At 46.1% G+C, this 22,712-nt stretch overlaps 1 protein-coding gene across 1 annotated transcript in view; it reads left to right on the top strand.

Moving 5' to 3' along the window:
• The window catches only part of NPHS1 (NPHS1 adhesion molecule, nephrin), a 62,850-nt gene that overhangs the window by 13,104 nt on the left and 27,034 nt on the right, over positions 1-22,712 (top strand). Inside the window, exons 7-16 of the mRNA XM_056846408.1 lie at positions 732-853; positions 3,513-3,684; positions 7,514-7,671; positions 10,232-10,373; positions 11,446-11,570; positions 14,025-14,205; positions 15,111-15,240; positions 18,509-18,681; positions 20,730-20,870; positions 22,322-22,462. Coding sequence (XP_056702386.1) covers positions 732-853; positions 3,513-3,684; positions 7,514-7,671; positions 10,232-10,373; positions 11,446-11,570; positions 14,025-14,205; positions 15,111-15,240; positions 18,509-18,681; positions 20,730-20,870; positions 22,322-22,462 — 1,485 coding nt within the window. The remainder of the gene's footprint in view (positions 1-731; positions 854-3,512; positions 3,685-7,513; positions 7,672-10,231; positions 10,374-11,445; positions 11,571-14,024; positions 14,206-15,110; positions 15,241-18,508; positions 18,682-20,729; positions 20,871-22,321; positions 22,463-22,712) is intronic.

Raw genomic sequence — 22,712 nt, 5'->3', positions numbered from 1 at the left:
ATCTTCACCTGGTATGGCCCCCAAAAGATGTTATAAATGTGCAAATTGCCCTTGGCAGGAAAAAGGTTCCCCACCCCTGATCTAGGAGACCCAGGTTGTAAACCCCATTCTGGCATGGAAGTTTGCTTGGTGACCTTGATCACTCATTCTTGGGGTTGCCAACCTCCAGTGGGTGGCTGGAGATCTCCTGCTTCAACTGATCTCCAGGCGACAGAGATCCGTTCACCTGGAGAAAATGGCCGCTTTGGAAGATGAACTTTGTGGCATTATACTCCCTTAGGGTTGCCAACCTCCAGGTACTAGTTGGCGATCTCCTGCTATTACAACTGATCTCCAGCCAATAGAGATCAGTTCACCTGGAGAAAATGGCCGCTTTGGCAATAGGGCTCTATGGCATTGAAGTCACTCCCCTCCCCAAACCCCACCCTCCTGAGGCTCCGCTCCAAAAACCTCCCACCGGTGGCAAAGAGGGACCTGGAAACCCTATACTCCCTCCTCTCACCAAACCCTGCCTTCCTGATGCTCCACACCCAAAATCTCCAGGTATTTCCTAACCTGGAGCTGGCAACCCTACTCATTCTTGACCTAACCTACCTGATAGGGCTGTTGTGAGGATAAAATAGAGTACTGGGGAACCATGTAAGCTGCTTTAGGTCTCCATTGGGGAGAAAGGCAGGGTCTAAACAAAATAATTAATAAATAATCTTTTTTGTTCTTGTTTCCGTTGCCAGTCCCACCTGATGCACCTGTCATCTTGGGCTATGAGGGCACCGTTGTCAAAGCCAAGGACAAGCTCAAGCTGACCTGCGTTTCTCTGGGTGGGAATCCTCTGGCCACCCTGCAGTGGCTGAAGGTGAGGGGCAGAAGCTGGGGATACTAGTTGGGCTTGGCCAAAACTGTAGGTTGTTGGTCCGTTAGCAAAATGTTCAAGAAGCACAACAGGAATGCAACTCCCCCCCCTTTTAGTAAAGAACCACCCAAAATATCAGTACAGTGAACGCAAGCTTTTAAGTCTCCTCAGAACTCTTTTTCATCAGGCTGGATGTTTCCAGAAGTAAACAGGCGGAAAAGAGCAGACAAAGATGTTTCAGGGCATGAGGGAAGAGGCCAAAGTCTGCCATCTGTAGCTTTCTCAAAATGCAGACTTAAACTGATTCCATGGGTGCTGGGTGCCAAATAGATTTCAAGCTGCACCAGAAGCTGCTAGGGACAGAGAAGTAAAACAGCCGGGACTCTCTTGTTGAAAAAAAGCCTGCAGTTCGTTAGTTCGTTCATTTCATTCATTCATTCATTCATTCATCCATTCATCCATTCATCCATTCATTGGCATAAAATCACTATACAAAAAATTGCATAGAGGAGTAGAGATATTGGAATATAGCCTTTACAAAATGGTTAAGACAGTTATATCGTGCAGTGCTGTGAATTTTACCGCCATCTAATTAACTGATTGTCGGACTTTTATAGCAATTTTTAAAAACTGGGCCACCTTCTCCGATATTTGGGGCGAGCGATTGTTCAGTAAAAAAAGAAGCATCAAAAGCGTCAGACACATTCAGTCTACTTACCAGCAGAGGACTTAATAGTTCGTTACCGAATTCTGTGTAAAAACGACAATAAAACAAAACACGAACAACTGTTTCAATACAATTATTGCCACAAGTTCCTCAGAATGGATCGTCTTGTGAATGGAGGCCTGAGAATGGGGCTTTGGAGTTTGGATTTTGAGAACGGGTAGTGGGTGCCACCACAAAATGGCTGCCATGGAGCCAATCTCATGGGAGATTCCAAGGCAAGCACCCTCCTATTGGTGGAGGTAGCTGTTTCTGGGCAGGTGTCACTCTGAAGAAATCGGTCTTTTATTCATGCCTGTTTCCCTCGTGGTCACCCCTCTGATGATGTTGGGTCTTTGTTTGGATTATGCATGCAGTCTCTGACTGTCAGAGGTCGCCTCGCTCTCCCCCCCTCCCGCGTTTTGCCCACGTTTTCAGGGACCTGTTTTATCTCAAATTTGAAAACATGGGCAAAACGCAGGGAAACGCAGGGGGAGAGCGAGGTGACCTCTGATGGTCGGAGATGGCATGCATAATCACAACAAAGACCGGAAGTCATTGGAGGGGTGACCGTGAGGAAAACGGCCATGCATAAAAGCCACTGTGTCCCCCTGGGGTTTTTGAAGCCCCTCCTTTTCCAATGAAGTGTAGGAAAGCCAGAATTCGTTCTTTGGTGCAAGGAAGAGATGTTTCGGGGAAGGAGGTAGTGGGTACCCAAAAGCAAATAAGTGGGTGCTGTGGTGTACACGGGCACCACCTTGAAGCTCGCCGTTGTATCCTGTGCAGTGGACACCAGAGCTTCTTGGTGCGCACCACTTGGTACTCATCATCTTCTTGGCAGCCATCCAGAAACTAACAGCCATAGGTTTGACAGGCTGTTTCAGATCAGTGTATGAAACTCCCATAGGTCATGTGGCTTCTTTGCCCAGTTGGGGCTTGGTTAAGAGTGGTGGTTTGGAGTGGTGGACTCTAATCTGGAGAACTGGGTTTGATTCCCCCACTCCTCCACATGAGTGGTGGAGTCTAATCTGGTGAACCGGGTTCGTTTCCCCACTCCTGCACATGAAGCCAGCTGGGAGACCTTGGCTAGTCACAGTTCTCTTCGAGCTCTCTCAGCCCCACCTACCTCACAGGGTGTCTGTTGTGGGGAGGGGAAGGGAAGGTGATGGTAAGCCGGTCTGTCTTCCTTGGGTGGTAGAGAAAGTTGGCATATAAAAACCAACTCTTCTTCTTCCTCTTCCTCTTCTTCTTCTTCGTCCTGCCTGTTACACCCACAACACACACAGCTGTTGTAGTCTCTTGACCTTGTGTGAAACTTCAGCCCAGCCGCCTTCTCTCCTTGCTCCTTCTTCACCCTCTCAGTCTAACCTGCTTCTTGTCTGTCACTCAACCCTTTCCTTTCTCCAATCAGCTTGTCTTCAAATTCCCACTTGCCATCTCTGATTTTCAACCATCTTGCACTATTTCCTCGTGCTTTCATGGCTCCTGGGTCTTCTTCTCTGTTAGTTCCCTAGTCTTCCACCTCTCTCTGCCAACAGGAGACAGCCGCCCTCCATAAGCTGTTTCCCTTCCATTTCACTTCCTTCCACACATCACCTGATTGGCACTTCCCCTTCAGCAGCTAGAATTTTCATGAACATTCAGTGATCTCAGAGAAGGGAAAGGCTGGCCTTACATACGCCATAAGACTCCACTGCGTGGAAGCTGTTTGAAGGCAGCTGTATGAAACTGGATGTTTCTGGTGTCTTCTGGTAGTGGCATGGAGACTCTGTGCGTAGTCACTTTACAGACCGTGGCACAGCTGAACAGCTGTTCATATCCCACTTCTAACACCACATGGGGATGACCATAATGGCTGGAAGAAACCTAGTACTGTCTTTCCTGTTTGGCCAATATCAGCCCTCCCGAAGAAGAGCCACCAACTGGCTATTATTCCTTAAGCAGCCTTGTGTCTTGCAGAACGGGGAAGTCATTTCCACCAACTGGGAGACGGATGATACTGGCCAATTGTCCCGGAGTTTCCTGACTCTCAGCCTGACAGCAGAAGACAACAATGCTACAGTGACCTGCCAGGCCTTGAACCAAGTATTATCCCTCCCACTGCAGGCCAGCTTCACTCTGCAAGTGGTCTGTGAGTACTGAACATTTCCGGCCAAACCTGTGTCTTTGTGGATCTTATTGCCCAGATTCTCACCACGCGCATGTCCAAGGCTCCACTCTCAGGTAGGGTTGCCAGCTCCGGGTTGGGAAATACCTGGAGATTTTGTAGGCGGAGCCTGAAGAGGATGGGGTTTAGAGAAGGTCGGGACTTCAGTGCCATGCAGTCCCATTCCCAAAGCGGCCATTTTCTCCAGGGGAACTGATTTCTATCACCTGGAGATCAGTTGTAATAGCAGATCTCCAGCCACCACCTGGAGGTTAAAACCAAAAAACAAACCAAAAGTGCTGAGATACAAGTAGTTAGGAAAAAAACAGCACTCAACCTCAATGTGTGATAACAATCTTGTAATAAGTTGTAAAATTCTAATACAGTATAAACAATACCTATGGTGTTCTCTATATACATACACAGTACAATTATTATAAGGCTATATCAATGCCACTGAGGAAAAGGAGACCGAGATATAAAGATCCCAAAACAAGTTGGTGAATATAAGTTCCAAAAAGGACGCCGAGGCAAAAGCGGCCGCATGGATGAGGATCCGGGGCGGCGTCCTTAAAGTGCGCCCGAAGGCTGCAACACTCTTTGCCTCTCGCCAAGAGGCGAGGTCGGGAGACCGGAGGTCCCGGCGAGGCCGGCGAGGCCGTGGGAAGCCACGTGCTGAAGATAGAAGGGAACGTTCTATCCGGAAACGTTTTCGCCAATCAGCTTCATCAGCCCAGATTTCTAATAAACAATAACAATAGTCTGTTATTGTCCCTTTAAGAGGGAACGTGCCAGCTCGCAGCTGTTTCACCTGCAACTCATTGCTTGCTTTTTTGAAATGTTAAATAGTTTATGTATGTTCCAAGCAAGTGGCTGGAGAATTCTTCATGAATCCTGCCGCATGAACCTGGTTTTGGGTCTATTGAAAGCTACATTTAGGGTATGTATAAGATTGTTTAATTAGTATTTTTGTACCATTTTATTCTGTACGGATTTGCAACAGACGATTGTTATTGTTTATTAGAAATCTGGGCTGATGAAGCCAATTGGCAAAAATGTTTCCGGATAGAACGTTCCCTTCTATCTTCAGCGCGTGGCTTCCCACGGCCTCGCCGGGACCTCCCAGTCTCCCGACCTTGCCTCTTGGCGAGAGGCAAGAGTGTTGCAGCCTTCGTGCGCACTTTAAGGATGCCGCCCCGGATCCTCATTCACGTGGCCACTTTTGCCTCAGCGTCCTTTTTGGAACTTATATTCACCAACTTGTTTTGGGATCTTTATACCTCGGTCTCCTTTTCCTCAGTGGCATTGATATAGCCTTATAATAATTGTCCTGTGTATGTATATAGAGAACACCATAGGTATTGTTTATACTGTATTAGAATTTTACATCTTATTGCAAGATTGTTATCACACATTGAGCTTGAGTGCTGTTTTTTTCCTAACCACCTGGAGGTTGGCAATCCTACTCTCAGTTTCCTATTCCCATTTCTTCCAGTTTCCTTTTGCATGCACCCATTCCCATTTACAGTGAGGGTTGTTAACTGGCTAGCCAGAATTCAGTACTTTTGCTGGAACAGAACGATGTAAGACCATGAAGGGAAAAAAATGTATATGGGGCTGGAGCCAACTAGCTTTTCAGCTGGTGAAAAAGAGAGGAGGGAGCCCCTTTGACTACCCAAAAAGACCGTGCTGGCGAACAGAAGCCATGAGGAACGGGAGCTTGGAACTCCCAGCGACTTTTGAAACTTCATACTCAGGCACATGGAGGCCTCATTTGGATCAAGACCACAGTGCTTGGAGAGTAGGGTTGCTAACCTCCGGGTAGTGAAAAAATACAAAACTTGCGCTGAAACGGAGTATTTAGCAAAAAAGCAGCAACTATGGCTAAACATAGGGGGTACATTGTGTATTTCATATAGTGTTGTGTATTGTAAGTGTCTTATGTATTGGTTGTATTGATATATAGTTATTGTTTAGCAATTCAGTACTGTTTCCAGCATGTAGTTAGTTGATGTATATTTTGTAGATACTGTTTAGCCATAGTTTCTGCTTTTTTTGCTAAAACCTCCAGGTAGTAGCAGGAGATCTCCTGCTATTACAACTGATCTCTAGCCGATAGAGATCAGTTAACCTGGAGAAAATGGCCGCTTTGGCAATTGGACGCTATGGCATTGAAGCCCCTCCCCAAACTACGCCCTCCTCAGGCTCCGCCCTAAAAACTTCCTGTCGGTGGCGAAGAGGGACCTGGAAACCCTAGTAGAGGGAGGGAGCTTAAGCCTTCCCTCCAGTCTCCCCGTGAAGTTTTACTGACCTGAAATGGCCCTGGAGAGCTGTTATTTGACCCATTAAGGAAACTTATGTGTAGCTCCTCTGTACATGTAAGCTGCACAAACAGAGGCTCGCTGGGACTGGTCAGGTTTGGAAAATGGCGGCGATGGGGATTTACACCCCCCCTTTCCATATGCTAGAGTCCTGTTCTACATAAGATTCCCCACACATTTCTCAGATTCTCAATTAAGTCTCAGCAGGAATCCATACAGCGTGTCTATTTTGCCAGGACCTGTAAACAGGGTAACCTGCAGTTAGGTCCCAATAAGTCTTCTGCACATGTTTGTTTGTGGGAAATAATGCAAAATAGTGATGCCAGCCTCCAGGTGGGACCTAGGGATCCCACGGAATTACACCTCATCTCCAGACTACAGAGATGGAGAAAATGAATGCTTTGGAGGGTGGATTCCATGGCATTGTACCCCACTGAGGTCCCTGTCCTCCCCAGGCTCCACCCCCAAATCTCCAGGAGTTTTGCAACCTGGATGTGGCAAACCTACCCCCCTCTGCATCCCTTGCTGGTGGCCGGGGGTGGGAAGGACGGACATGGCAACTCTAACAGCAGAGGCACTAAATCAAGAGGCCGGAATATGGCACTAACAGCTCTAAGAACATAAGAAAGGTCATGCTGGATCAGACCAAGGTCCATCCAGTCCAGCCATCTGTTCACACAGTGGCCAACCAGGTGCCTCTAGGAAGCCTCACAAACAAGGTGACTGCAGCAGCATTGTCCTTCCTGTGCTTCACAGGACCTAATATAATAGGCATGCTCCTCTGATCCTGGAGAGACTAGGTATGCATCATGACTAGTAGCCATGGATGGCCCTCTCTTCCACGAACATGTCCACTCCCCTCTTAAAGCCTTCCAAGTTGGCAGCCATCACCACATCCTAGCTGTGCTAGGTTTTATGTTTCATTCAGTTAATTTCCTTTCTTCTTGTGTGAGAAGAGCTGTCTATCTCTCCACACACTCAGATATACCATGTGGGACAATTCCCACTGGTGTGTGAAATTTGCCTGTTAGGCCTGCTTTTCAGTGACATCACCAGACCCCACCACCTGAGAGCTGGTGTTGAGGAAGGAGGGAGCAGAAGAACCCTAGAGAACAGGGATGCCCACCTCCAGCCCCCAACCTGGGGATCCCCCAGAATTACAGCTCATCTCCAGACTACAGAGATCAATTCCCGTGGAGAAAATGGGTACGTTGGAGGGTGGGCTCTAGGGCATTGTACCCTACTGTGGTCCTTGTCTTCCCCAGGCTCCACTCCCAAATTTCTATGAGTTTCCCAACCTGGATCTGGCAACCCTACCCCCGCATCCCTGACAGATGACCAGGGAGGGACCTGCTGGCAACCTTACTAGAGAGGCACATGGTACATTCCCGAAAACAAACATTGGATGTCTAGCTCTGTTATGGGGATGAGCCTCAAACACTTAGTGACTGTTTCCTTCCCTCTGTCTCTTTCTCTGTCATTCCCCCTGGTAGTTTTCCCTGAAGAGGTGAAAATCATTGGCTCAAGCAGCACACCAGAAAACAAGGACATCTCTGTGAGTTGCTCCACCTCCTCAAGCAACCCCCCTGTGCAGTTGCGCTGGTGGCTGGGCTGGAGGGAACTCAACGCCACCGAAGTCAGCATCTCAGAGGTAGGCGGGACCAGATGCTAGCCCGACCACGAGGCAAGGGGAGATATCAATCATCTCAGAAGGTGGACCTGGGGCACCGCTCCAAGCATCTGACCTATAGGATGCAATCCACCGGAAAGTTCTCCTGCGCAAGCCTTACAAGCTGTCATTCAGAGCCAGCGTGCACAACCTGTAACCCATCAGCCATGTATGGCAGCTAACCAAGGATCGAATCTGTTTTTGCTGTCTTGCAGGATGGTTTCCAAGCTTGTGAGCTTTGTTCTGTTTGGTGATTACAAACCGCACAAGCCTGATTTAATGTGTTATCTTGTATTATGTCTGGGGTATATGGAAGTACAGTAGACTGAAGTTCTGAGACTTTATATTGTCGAAGGCTTTCACGGTCAGAGTTCATTGGTTCTTGTAGGTTATCCGGGCTGTGTAACCGTGGTCTTGGAATTTTCTTTCCTGACGTTTCGCCAGCAACTGTGGCAGGCATCTTCAGAGTAGTAACACTGAAGGACAGTGTCTCTCAGTGTCAAGGGTGTAGAAAGAGTAATATATAGTCAGAAAGGGGTTGGGTTTGAGCTGAGTATTGTCCTGCAAAAGTATTGTCCTGTAAGTATCAAGATAATGTGCTAATGAGGGTATGGTATGTTAATATGGAACCATTGTATCCTGAAGTGATCTGTTAATGTGTGTAATCCAAAACTAATCTGTATGGCTATTGTTGAATGTTGTCTTTGTCTGGAGGTGTTTCAGGGCAGGAAGCCAAGCCTTATTCATTCTTAAACTCTCCTCTTTTCTGTTAAAGTTGTGCTGATGTTTGTGAATTTCAATGGCTTCTCTGTGCATTCTGACAAAATAGTTGGTAGAATTGTCCAGTCTTTCAGTGTCTTGGAATAAGACCCTGTGTCCTGTTTGTGTCAGTCCATGTTCAGCCACTGCTGATTTCTCAGGTTGGCCAAGTCTGCAGTATCTTTCATGTTCTTTTATCCTTGTTTGTATGCTGCGTTTTGTGGTCCCGATGTAAACTTCTCCACAGCTGCAAGGTATACGATATACTCCTGCAGAGGTGAGGGGGTCTCTTTTGTCTTTTGCTGATCGTAGCATTTGTTGTATTTTCTTGGTGGGTTTAAACACTGTTTGTAGGTTATGTTTTTTCAAAAGTTTCTCCATCCTATCAGTGACTCCTTTAATAAATGGCAAGAATACCTTTCCTATGGGAGACTGTTTTTCTTGAGTTTTCTGATTTTTGTTTGGTTCAATGGCCCTTCTGATTTCATTCTTGGAGTAGCCGTTTGCTAGCAGTGCGTGATTTAGATGGTTAGTTTCTTCCTTGAGAAACTGTGGTTCACAGATCCGTCTTGCACGGTCCATTAATGTTTTGATTATTCCTCTTTTCTGTCGGGGGTGGTGGTTGGAGTTTTTGTGTAAGTAGCGATCTGTGTGAGTTGGTTTCCGGTAGACCTTGTGACCTAACTGAAGGTTTGATTTACGGATGACAAGGGTATCAAGAAATGGGAGTTTACCCTCAATTTCCTTTTCCATGGTAAACTGAATGTTTGGATGGATATTATTAAGATGGTTTAGAAAGTCCATTAATTTTTCTTCACCATGGCTCCAAATGGTAAATGTATCATCTACGAACCTGAACCAGACTGTAGGTTTGTAAGGTGCTGATTCTAATGCTGTCTTTTCAAAATATTCCATGTAAAAGTTTGCTATTACTGGACTGAGTGGACTTCCCATAGCTACTCCATCAATCTGTTCATAAAATTCTTGATCCCATAGGAAATAACTTGTTGTCAAACAATGGTGAAATAAGGCTGTTATATCTTCTGGAAAAATCTGGTTAATCAATGAGATTGTGTCTTTAACTGAGACTTTCATTGGAGAGTTCCTAGGAGAGACAGTGTGGTGTAGGGGTAAGAGTGGTGGACTTTAATCTGGAGAACCGAGTTTGATTCCCCACCCCTCCACATGAGTGATGGACTCTAATCTGGAGAACCGGGCTTGTTTCCCTACTCCTACACATGAAGCCTGCTAGGTGACCTTGGGCTAGTCACCGTTCTCTCCGAACTCTCTCAGCCCCACCTACCTCACAAGGTGTCTGTTAAGAATCCAACTCTTCGCTTCTTCTTCTTCACCACAGTGAAGCTTGCTCAGAAGATGTTTCTGGGGCAGGGGGACTTGTCTTATGTTTCTTGGTAGGTGTTTTAAGTATAACATCATAAGTATTCCATATCAGGTGGTGGAGGTGGTAGAAAGTGCCGTCAAAGCACATCTGACTTATGGCAACCCCTGGTGAGGTTTTCAAGACCAGAGACATTTAGAGGTGGTTTGCCATTGCCTGCCTTGGCATCACAACCCTGGTATTCCTCGGTGGTCTCCCATCCAAATACCAGCCAGGGCCGACCTTGCTTAGCTTCCGCCATCTGAGGAGATTGGGCTAACCTGGGCTATCCAGGTGAGGTACCAGAATGCAATACAAGCTGGGCCTACTTAAGATTTTGGAGTTGAGGCCTTTGAGAAAGCAGGCCGCTTAAACCACCAGATGAGGATTGTTTACCTCCTGCAGGGAACTCATGGAGGAATGATCACAGTCTCTAACCTGACACACAAGGCACTCCGAGAAGACAATGACCTGCCGCTGACCTGTGAGGCCTTCAATGAAGCCATCCTGTATGCCAAGAAGGCTAGTGTGACCCTCAAAGTACTATGTGAGCATGGAACAGGGCTGTGGCTTAGTGGTACAGTATCTGCTTTGCATGCTGAAGGTCCCAGGTTCAATCCCCAGCATCTCCACTTAACAAGAGAGCAAGTAGTAGGGGATTTGAAAGACCTCTGCAAGAAACCCTGGACAGCTGCTGCCAGTCAAAGTAGACAAGACAGACCTTGATAGGCTAATGCTGTGACTCAATAGAAGGCAGATTCATGCCTTCTTTACAAGTGAAGGGGCTGTGGTTCAGCGGTAGAGCATCTGCTTGGTATGCAGAAGGTCCTAGGTTCAATCCCCGGCATCTCCAGTTAAATGGTTAAGATGGTAGGTGATGTGACGGACCTTTGTAGAAGAGCCTGGAAAGCCGCTGCCAGTCAGAATTGACAAGAGTGACCTTGATACACCAAGGGTCCTGCTGGGTCCCTCTGCCCTATGGACAGCCAGCGTGGTGTAGCGGTTAAGAGCAGTGGATTCCAATCTGTAGAACAGGGGTTTGATTCCCCACTCCTCCACATGAGCGGTGGACTCTAATCTGGAGAACTGGGTTGGTTTCCTCATTCCTCCACATGCAGCCATCTAGGTGACCTGGGGCTAGTCATAGTTCTCTTAGAGCTCTCTCAGGCCCACCTACCTCACAATGTGTCTGTTGTGGGGAGGGGAAGGCAAGGCAATTGTAAGCCAGTTTGATTCTTCCTTAAGTGGTGGAGAAAAGCAGGGTGTACAAACCAACTCTTCTTCTTCTTCACGGGCTGAGAATGAGAGATTAGGAACTCATGAATGGTGTTGTGTTCTTTGATTTCCACCCCCTCCATAGGGTTGCCAGCTCCGGGTTGGGAAATACCTGGAGATTTTGGGGGCAGAGCCTGAGAGGGGCCGGGTTTGGGGAGGGGAGGGACTTCAATGCCATAGAGTCCAATTGCCAAGCGGCTGTTTTCTCCAAGTGAACTGATCTCTATCGGCTGGTGATCAGTTGTAATAGCGGGAGACCACCACCTGGAGGTTGGTAACCCTGCCCCTCCACCACTAATCTCCCCCCCTTCCTTCCTTTCCTTATTGTTCATTTTTTTCTGCAGATCCACCCCAGAAGATCTGGATTGACGTGCCTCCACCCGAAATACAGTTTCGAGCCGGCACCCAAGTCAAGCTAACTTGTTTTGCCAGTGGTGGAAATCCTTTGCCCCGCCTCGACTGGTTCAAGGTATCTGAGCCTCTCCCCTTCCTTTAGAATCCCTTCCGAGTTCGATCAGGAAGCACAAAGCAGTGGGAACAGTACGCTTTCCTTCCGCAATGGCATGGCATCAATCCATATCCCCCTCCACTTGAATTACGTGCTGGGGAATCTGATCACATATCCCCAAAATCATGTGTGCTTTGACCTTCAGATGGTCTGATCCTGTGAGCAAACCTGAACCTCAGGTGCTTGTTTTCAGCAAGAGACTGCTGCTGGGAATTTGTCTGCATGGGGGAAAAGGAACTACCTGAAGTCAATATCTGCCAGGCAGCTGCTCTAAGAATAGCAATAATACAATGAGGTGGATGCTAAGTTTTCCCAAGGAACTGATGACTGATTTATATGATTTGTGACTGATTTAACTGTCTGTTTAAACATCACCCTGCCCACTGAACAGAGTAGTGGTGTGGCAAGGATGGGAGGTAAGTAGAACCTCATGGGGCTGTGTGAGATTGTGCTGCACTGTGTTCTTAAGAACCCATGAACACACATACATTGAGTCAGACCCTTGGTCCATCGAGATTGGTGTTGTCTTCTCAGACTAGCAGCGGCTCACCAAGGTCCCTGGGAGAGGTCTTTCACACCACCTCCTACCTGATCCTAAACTGGAGACGCATGCTGAGCAGATAGAGTTGCCAGCTCTGGGTTGGGAAATACCTGGAGATTTTTGGGGCGGAGCCTGAGGAGGGCGGGGTTTGGACAGGGGAGGGACTTCTGGAGAAAATGGCCACTTTGGCAATTGGACTCTATGGTGAACTGATAGGGTTGCCATGGACCACTACATGGACTCTCTGATGTTACATTGAGAGCATTGAATTTATTGTTTGTTAAGTGCAGAGCATTACCTTGGCTAGTCACTTGTACGAATTGTACTGTGATATATATATAATATAGATGGTGAGTGGTATTTTTGCCGATCTGTGTCAATTTCTTATAGACAGTCCCATATTGTACACAGAGGTGTCCGGTTTCTCTAACCTCCAGGTACTAGCTGGAGATCTCCTGCTATTACAACTGATCTCCAGCCGATAGAGATCAGTTCACCTGGAGAAAATGACGTCTTTGGCAATTGGACTCTATGGCATTGAAGTCCCTCCTCACCTCAAACCCCACCCTCCTCAGGCTCCGCCCCCAAAACCTCCCACGGGTGGCGAAGAGGGACCTGGCAACCCTATAAACTGATCTCTATCGGCTGGAGATCAGTTGTAATAGCAGGAGATCTCCAGCTAGTACCTGGAGATTGGCAACCCTATGAGCAGATGATGTGCTAGTGGGGCCACCGAACCTTCTCTAAGGAATAGTTGAAGCAACCGGCCAACAGCCACGAATGGGTGGATAGATGCATGAACAGTCTGTTGAAAACCTGGCTCCCTTTTTGTGACTGAATGTGAGCTGAACAGGAGACGGTTCGAGTATCCCTGTTTGTAGTTATAGATAAGGGGGGAACCCTTTCATCTCTCTAACCACCCCTCTGTAACGAGATGATACATTTTCGCATCCAAATAGAGAATTTGGATTAATTAGCTTTCCAAGAATTGTTCTTTAACTGTTCACCCCAGATATCTCAGATTAAAAGTTGTTTGCAAACCTTTAATTTTTTTTGATAGTACAAATGAATTAATTGTGAGTTCTGTTCTTTGAACTATTACCAGCAAACCAGGCATAAAACCTTCGGAGAGTTGCTATCTTTTATTGCAAGAAGAAATAATTCTGTTTATTAGACGAGGCGTTAGAAAATACAAGCATGTGAAAATTATCTCTACAGCTACAGCAAGAAGAAGTGCCCCGAATACCAAATCTCCTAACATTTCTCAACCATATCTGAATAAGGGAAATTTTAAGCAAACCAGATTTCAGATTATTGTCTTAAACTGCTTTTAGGAATTTTTCTACAAGCCCAAATCACACACAAAAACGGAAATCGCGCCTAATCTCTTCTGAGAGATCAGTCTAAAGAAATCCAATTTGCTTATCACATCAATCCATTTATATTGAAAAATAGCAATCTTATCTTACGGTAATGTTTTCTAACTTCAACATGTGATCATCATCTAGGTAAGTGATTGGTTGTTAACTATCGATGAGCTCACCAAACAGGTGCATCTAAAAATACATCTGAGATGTGCTCATTATCTTTTTTCGAGCAGGATTAGAAGGCCAAACTTAACTCAATCTCTATGAAAAGGCAATAAACATGGTATTTCTGTAACTGATTTAATTAGCTGTCAAAGAGACAAGAGAAAGCTTTTGCCATCTGCAGATGAACCAGATAGGAGCTCGCATCTACATGAAAATGTACCTGAGCGGCGAAGAAATCTTGCGATGTAATCAGAACCCCGCCGCGCCTTGGCTGATTTCCTAGTTCCAAGACCATTTTTGAAACGTGTTGCCACTTCTCTGCCTTCTGGATTGCTTTCCTAGGATACCAAGGTGGTGAGGGATGGAATAGCGGCACCAACGGGGCCGTCCGGAAATATCGTGTCCAAGGAGTTGCTCCTGACCACTGTCCCCAGCGATAACATGGCTACCTACCGCTGCAACGCCTCCAGTCCCTCCAGGACCCAGCCTCCGCTCACTGCCTACACTCGCCTGCGTGTCCAGTGTAAGCCTCAGCGCACCAATGATATTTATTTATTTCGATTTGTATCCTGCCCTCTTCCCTGCCGAGGCCGGGTTCAGGGCAGCTCACATAATTAAAATGAGTCAATGTAACTAGGGTTGCCAACCTCCGGGTACTAGCTGGCGATCCCCTGCTATTGCAACTGATCTCCAGCCGATAGAGATCAGTTCCCCTGGAGAAAAGGGCTGCTTTGGCCATTGGACTATATAGTCGCTCCCCTCCCCAAACCCTGCCCTCCTCAAGCTCCACTCCCAAAATCGCCAGGTATTTCCCAACCCAGAGCTGGCAACCCTAAATATAACACAGTAAAACCACGATATACAATAAACAAGCCTTAGCATTTAAAACTGGTTTCCAGTTATTGATAGGGTTGCCAGCTCCGGGTTGGGAAATACCTGGCGATTTTGAGGGTACGATCTGAGGAGGGCAGGGTTTGGAGAGGGGAGGGACTTCAATGCCATAGAGTCCAAATGCTAAAGCAGCCATGTTCTCCAGGGGAACTGATTTTTATCACCTGGAGATCAGTTGTAATAGATCTCCAGCCACGTGGAAGTTGGCAACCCTAATTATTGATCAGTTAAATAATTAAGCAAGTGGCACTCTTCTCTTGAAGTCCTCAGAAGCTAAGCAGGGTTAGTACTTGGATGGGAGGCCACTAATGAAACCATGTACACAGAGGCAGGTGATAGCAAGCCACCTCTGTCCATCCCTATGGGGGTCTCCGTAAGTAGGCTGTGACTTGACAGTGTTTTCTACCAACCCCCATCGTTCCCCAAAGGACTGTGCCATGTTTCCTTTTCTGAACAGATAGCTCTGCCCCAAGAGTGCCGGCAGCACAGCCAAAATGTGGATCCGAGTTGGCTTTCTTACTGCCCTTTTCTTTCTAGTCCCGCCCCTGCAGGTAACGATTACTACGACAAGCAAAGAAGTCAGACGCAACCAGACGCTGAAGCTTACCTGTCGGTCAGGAAGCAGCAACCCTCCTGCCAAACTTACTTGGCTCAAAGATGGAAAGAAGTAAGCTGTGGAAGCTCCCCACCCACACCCCACCCTGAACGCCATCTTCCGCAGTTTCTTTTGTGGTTCTCAGTCCTTCATCATAGACTTTTGCCTGCCTTGTTGAGGAACCGCCCAAGAATATGGGTGCCAGAGGGGGGCAGCATCCTTTCCCTCCTTCCTTGCATTATTCTGATGGTCTGGGAGTGGGCTTGAGGTCTGTTCCTAGGTCCAATTTTGTACTAGAGGGCTTGTAGTGCACCAGCTACAGGACTAGGGTTGCCAGCTCTGAGTTGGGAAATACCTGGAGATTTTGGGGAGTGGAGCCTGAGGAGGGTGGGATTTGGAGAGGGGAGGGACTTCAATGCCATAGAGTCCAATTGCCAAAGTGGCCATTTTCTCCAGAGGAACTAATCTATATCGGCTGGAGATCAGTTGTAATAGCGGGAGATCTCCAGCCACCACCTGGAGGTTGTAATCAAAGTTACAGTTGTAGGCTTATTATAAAAATGTAAACCACTGACAAAACATATAGTGATTAATATATTTACAATGATAATTATTCAGTATAAGACATATAAGACATATATTGTAGATACATTATTGTTTGCATAATGTTAACATAGAAGTATCATGGTTATATGCTTCACCATATACATAACATCTCATCCCAAAATTTTTTTTTTATACAGCTGTAAAATGGCACAAAATAATGTTCTTGTTAATTTTATGTTGATTTTCTTTTGAAGTAAAGTATCTTCCTTCGTGATATTGTATTGGATCGGGATCCTTTTTTTCTCTATCTTTGCTATGTCTCTCTGAACTAATTAGTGGAAAGTAGAAATTAAATATTTTGAACTGGAGGCACAAAAGTCGATTTTATTCTAAGACCACTTGGGTTTGGCACTTTGTTTTTAAAGAAATCTCTAAGTTTGAGTTGCTTTACTAATTTAAATGAATCTATGCGACATAAAATTAACAAGAACATTATTTTGTGCCATTTTACAGCTGTATAAATTTTTTTTTTTGGGATGAGATGTTATGTACATGGTGAAGCATATAACCATGATACTTCTATGTTAACATTGTGCAAACAATAATGTGTCTACAATATATGTCTCATACTGAATAATTATCATTGTAAATATATTAATCACTATATGTTTTGTCAGTGGTTTACATTTTTATAATAAGCCTACAACTGTAACTTTGATTACAACTATAACTACATAGTTGAGATTACTTGTTTGAATACTACTATTGTGTAATATGCTAAACAATATATGGAAAAATTTGCTTATTCAAATGAAGACAGAGATAGGATTATTGATAACAGGAATTCTTTGAGGAAAAAACCAGATAAAAAGAAAGATACTCTTGAGTTGATTGATTTTTAAAGCAGGAAGGCCATAAGGTGTGATTTACATGCCACATCATTAACAGATTATGTTAAAGAAGAAATGATCCTGAGGGGACTTAGGATACAGAAGGCACCTACCTTATTTAGACAAGATGAGAAATTTAAAGAAAGATGGGTAGAAATTTTAAACAAATGTTCAAATGATCTTATGATATTACTCATAGAAAAGGCGGCAGATGAAGCAGAAAAAATCAGAAAGGAGGTTGAACAAGAAAAGGAAGAACTGGCTAAGATACTAGACAAAAAGTCATTTGAACAAAAAATTATACAACTGAATAATGACCTTAATGAATTTATGGAACAGATTAGATCGTATTAAATAAAAAAAACTAGACAGAGATACGGCCGATTATACTAATAAAACAGTGTACCCATGGTTAAACACAAGAGGTAACAAACGTATATTTAAGGGAGATGACCAGGACATATTTTCTCCTGGAGAAGGAGGATCTGAATCCTCAAGTATATCTAGTCGAGCCTCCAGTAGGGATTATTTTTTATGTCCCCGCAATTACAGAGGGGGATACTATTCCAGACATCCCTGCAGAGGGCGGAAAACTTAGTTATAAATTTAGCAGACCACACCCTGACAGAACAAGAATTAAAAGTGCTTAACCTGGGCTTGGGGTTTGTGCCTACTCCCAAGTATACAGCAATGCAAACATAGATTTATTTAAATTAGTAAGGCAACTCAAACTTAGAGATTTCTTTAAAAACAAAGTGCCAAACCCAAGTGGTCTTAGAATAAAATCGACTTTTGTGCCTCCAGTTCAAAATCATTTAATTTCTACAAATCATTTACTTTCTACTTTCCATGAATTAGTTCAGAGAGACATAGCAAAGATAGAGAAAAAAAGGATCCTGATCCAATACAATATCACGAAGGAAGATACTTTACTTCAAAAGAAAATCAACATAAAATTAACAAGAACATTATTTTGTGCCATTTTACAGCTGTATATATATATTTGGATGAGATGTTATGTACATGGTGAAGCATATAACCATGATACTTCTATGTTAACATTATGCAAACAATAATGTGTCTACAATATATGTCGCATACTGAATAATTATCATTGTAAATATATTAATCACTATATGTTTTGTCAGTGGTTTACATTTTTATAATAAGCCTACAACTGTAACTTTGATTACAACTATAACTACACAGTTGAGATTACTTGTTTGAATACCACCTGGAAGTTGGCAACCCTATACAAGACTGAGTGGCAAACGAGCAAGTTTCACACATTTAGCTTTGCCAGGAACTTTCAGGGAAACCTGAAGTGGAGATAAGAAAGTGATCCATTTGCAAACCACCTATTTAACTTGTGGAACTCACTACCACTGGATGTCGTGATGGTCACTAGTATAGATGGCTTTAAGATTGAATTAGATAAACTTATGGAGGAGAGGCAAGTGACTCTGTCTTTTTCAGCCTCCCCCCTCCACCTTCATGGTGTAGTGGTTAAGAACGGTGGACTCTTATCTGGAGAACCGGGTTTGAGCCCCCACTCCACCACAAGAGCGGCGGACTCTAATCTAGTGAACCTGGTTGGTTTCCCCACTCCTCCACATGGAGCCAGCTGGGTGACCTTAGTCACAGTTCTCTCCGAACTCTCTCAGCTCCACATCTGTTGTGGGGAGAGGAAGGGAAGGCATTTGTAAGCTGGCTTGAGCCTTCTTAAAGGTAGAGAAAATCGGGGTATAAAAACCATCCTCCTCCTCCTCCTCCGCCGCCGCTGCATTGGCCTACCTCATAGGGTTATTGTAAGGATAACAGCACACACATGAATGGTGAAGTGCTTGAACAAATGCTGTGGAAATGCTAATAATGCAAATGCTAATAATAAGTATGTCTCCCAGGTTGGACGCAATTGACCTTGGGCAGAAGAAGGCAGAGTATGGAGGCTTCTCCACTTCAGGCCAAGTGACGCTGGTGGCTTCCTCCGCAGATCACGGGAAGAGGGTGGAATGCCATGCGTACAGCTCTGTTCTCTCGGAAGGTGTAAATGCCTTTTACCAGCTCAATATCCTATGTAAGTACTGAGGCTATCTGTCAGTGAAAGGGGTTGCAGTCTTGGGCATCGGGCACTTGAATGATCTCCGCCGACAACAGGCCAGCTGGTTAATTGGATGGACAGACACTGGTTAATTATTGCTTCAGAACTTTAGTCAAGCTTGTTCTCCAGGAAGATATTAAAAAAAGGAGAGTTAATGGAAAGGTGCTCCCTAATTGCTGTCACAGCTCTTTGAAGTACTCTTGGGTTTCTTAGAGTGGAAAGAAATAACTTTGTTCATGTAGTGCAGATGTAACTGATGGATAGGGTTGCCAACCTCCAGGTGTTGTGCCTAGAGCTAACACTGGTACATCAGCAGGCAAGGGCACCGCCAACACGTACACCCCTGCTGGGCCCCTCTGATCAAGGACAGGGGGATCCCTGCTCCGGTATACAGGGGGAATCTCTCATCTGAATGGTATTTCTTGCTCTTCTGCGCAAGCGCAAAGGGCTATCTAGATACGTCTGCGCAAGCCGCTAGGCACTGTGCTGACTCTGCTTATTGTCCTCATATGGTAGTACAATCACTGTATTCTCTAATGTGATATATGATCTACCTCCTTGTATGGCAATGTATCCACCTCTTTTGTATTAAGTATAAAAGTTCGATCTCTCCTTTGTTTGGTGTGGCAGCTTCCCACTTTGTTTATTGGGTCTGTCCACCCCAGTTCTCTGCTCGGCCAAATAAAGAGCTGTGTTCTTTTATACCAAGCTCCTCCCCATCGTCTTCATTGGACTCTACGGATAATTGCGTCACAACACAGGTACTAGCTGGAGATCTCCTGCTATTATAACTGAACTCCAGCTGATAGAGATTAGTTCCCCTGGAGAAATTGGCCACTTTGGCCTTTGGACTCTATGGCATTGAAGTCCCTCCCCTCCTCAAACCCCGCCCTTCTCAGGCTCCGCCCCAAAAATCTCCAGGTATTTCCCAACCTGGAGCTGGCAACCCTACTGATGGAACTCACTACCACTGGATGTAGTTATGGCCACTACTGTAGAGGGCTTAAAAGGGGACTAGAAAAATTCATGGAGGAGACGTCCATCAGTGGCTAGTAGCCATGATGACTCAAGGGAACCTCTAGGTTTTAGATGTAGTAAACCTCTGAATGCCCTGACCTAGATGGCCCAGGCTAGCCTGATCTCGTCAGATCTCAGAAGCTAAGCAGGGTCGGCCCTGGTTAGTATTTGGATGGGAGACCATCAAGGAATACCAGGGTTGCTGTGCAGAGGAAGTGAGCTGTGGCTCACGAAAGCTCATACCCTACCAGAAAATATTTTTGTTAGTCTTTAAGGTGCTACTGGACTCTTGCCCTTTTTGACTACTGCAAACAGACTAACACGGCTACCCACTGTGAATTATGTGCAGAGGAAGGCACTGTTAAGTCTCTTGCCATGAAAACCCCAAAAGGGGTCGCCATAAGTCGGCTGTGACTTGAAGGCACTTTATACACACACACACACACACACACACACACACACACACACACACACACACCTCTGAATGCTAGTTGCCGAGTGTAGAAAGAAGAAGAGTTGATTTTTATATGCTGACTTTCTCTACCACTTAAGGAAGAATCAAACTGGCTTACAATCACCTTCCCCTCCACCTACCTCACAGGGTGTCTGTTGTGGGGAGAGGAAGGTGATTGTAAGCTGGGCTGAGAGAGCTGTAACTAGCCCAAGGCCACCCAGCTGGCTTCACGTGTAGGAGCGGGGAAACCAACCCAGTTCACCAGATTAGCGTCCACCGATCATGTGGAGGAGTGGGGGAATCGAACCCGGATCTCCAGATCAGAGTCCACCACTCCAAACCACCGCTCTTAACCACTGCAGCACTCTGGTGTCGTGTAGAAGGGGGAGGCTTGGGCCTTTGTGCTCTCTGCATGTGTTCTTTCTGGGGCCACCTGGTTGCACAGAATGGGGAACAGCACGGCGGACTAGATGGACTTCTGTGCTTCTCCAGTGGTGCTTTTCTTAAGTGAGGGGCCAGATGTAAGGAGACTTCTGTCCACTTGTTGTCACAGTTCCTCCAGAGTTCTCCATCGAGCAGCCCCATGCAGTGCAAGTTGCAGAGTACGAAGTCATCCGGCTGCCTCTGCTGGTCTCTGCCAGCCCTCCCGAGGTCGCCTACCGCTGGAGCTTCCTTGGAGAGGTACTTCTGACAGGTGGGTCCCACGAGGCTGCTGGGACAAAGTGCTTAAATGGAGCAAGGTTAGGGTTGCCAACCTCCAGGAACTAGCTGGAGATCTCCTGCTACTACAACTGATCTCCAGCCGATAAAGATCGGTTCACCTGGAGAAAATGGCCGCTTTGGCCATTGGACTCCAAGGCACTGAAGTCCCTCCCCTCCCCAAACCCCACCCTCAGGCTCCACCCCAAAAACCTCCCACCAGTGGCGAAGAGGGAACTGGCAACCCTAAGCAAGGTTCTTATGACAGGGCCCGGGTTAGGCTTGCAAGAGAGCTCATGAGCTGGATAGAATGTGCATGAGGATTCCATTTCTTAGGATGAGGGGAGGGCCCGTGGCTCAGTGGTAGAGCATCTGCTTGGCATGCAGAAGGTTCCAGGTTCAATCCCCGGCATCTCCAGTTCAAGGGACCAGGCAAGTAGTTGATGTGAAAGACCTCAGCCTGAGACCCTGGAGAGCCACTGCCAGGCTGAGTAGACAATACTGACTTTGATGTACCAAGGGTCTGACTCAGTATAAGGCAACTTCATGTAATAGCGCTAGCACGGTCCTTGGCCATTGACTGAGTAACCACTAAAAGAGAGGTCCCTGCCCCCATGAGCTTCCAGTCTGAAATTTGACACAGGGAGAGTCCTGGAGTTGAGGGGGAAGAAATATTTCACTTTTGTCCATTGGTGTGCAAACCAACCCACACAAAGGCTTTGGGATAGTTATGCCACCTGGGGACCTAGGTCATTTATGCATGGGAGTTTTAACTGAGGTTTGTTGCTCGCTGGACCCCTACTTTCTTCTCACAAAGCTATGCACCAGCAGTCTCCAAGCTCAAAACAAGAAGCCTGCCCCTTGAAAGGCCACTTTGTGATTGGCTGTAGTTCTTTCTTAGAGAGAGAAGTCCCACCCCCTGCGAAAATCCAAGTGCCCAGCCAAAAGACAAAAACAAAACTGAGCACCCTAAAAGGAAATTGCGGTGGTGGTGGTGGACCCAAGCCTCGTTTTGAAAGTCCATTCCTCTGCCCAGAAAGAACTCTCAGGAAGCAAGAAGTATTTGAATCCCTTCCTCTTTACCCACTGCTTTGTAATTGGCTGAGAGAGAAACCAAGCTTATGTGACCCATACTTTGCCTTATGCAAGGGGATTTCACAGAGGCTGAGCTTAGGGGAGGTGGAAGAATTGGGTTAACAGTGGAATGGGAAGACCCAGGATTTGTGAGGGCTGGCCATGAGGTCATCTCTAATTGAGGGAAAACTCATGCATAACTCCAAGGAACAACCAAGATAGATCAGGGGTGAATGTGAGTGAAAGGACCCATGCATAAATGACCATAGCCTGTCTCCCAGATCCACTGATGGCCTGTTCTGAGGACTCGTCGGCTGTGATGCCTGCTGTCACGAACCCCATGTTCAATCATGTTTTCTCTGTCTGCTCTAGAGGGTTCCCCACGATACCACTTGCGGGACGGTGGATCTCTGGAGATCTCGAATGTCATACGTGCAGACTCTGGCCAGTACTCTGTCCGCTGTGAGAACGCCGAAGGGTACAGCGAGACGACCATCTTGTTGGATGTCCAGTGTGAGTCCAACTCTTTTGTCTATATGGGCCAGAGAAGTGAGAGGCTTAGAGTCATAGAATCATAGAGTTGGAAGGGACCACCAGGGCCATCTAGTCCAACTCCCTGCACAATGCAGGAAATTCACAACTATCTCCCTTCCCCCAGTGACCCCTACTCCATGCCCAGATGATGGCCAAGATGCCCTCCCTCTCACAATCTGGCTAAGGTCATAGAATCAGCATTGCTGACAGATGGCCATTAAGCTTCTGC

This window comes from Euleptes europaea, chromosome 3 (genome assembly GCF_029931775.1).
Source record: "Euleptes europaea isolate rEulEur1 chromosome 3, rEulEur1.hap1, whole genome shotgun sequence".
Lineage (NCBI taxonomy): Eukaryota > Metazoa > Chordata > Lepidosauria > Squamata > Sphaerodactylidae > Euleptes > Euleptes europaea.
Note: the sequence above shows the minus strand (reverse complement) of the source record. Positions and strands in the feature narration are given on the sequence as shown.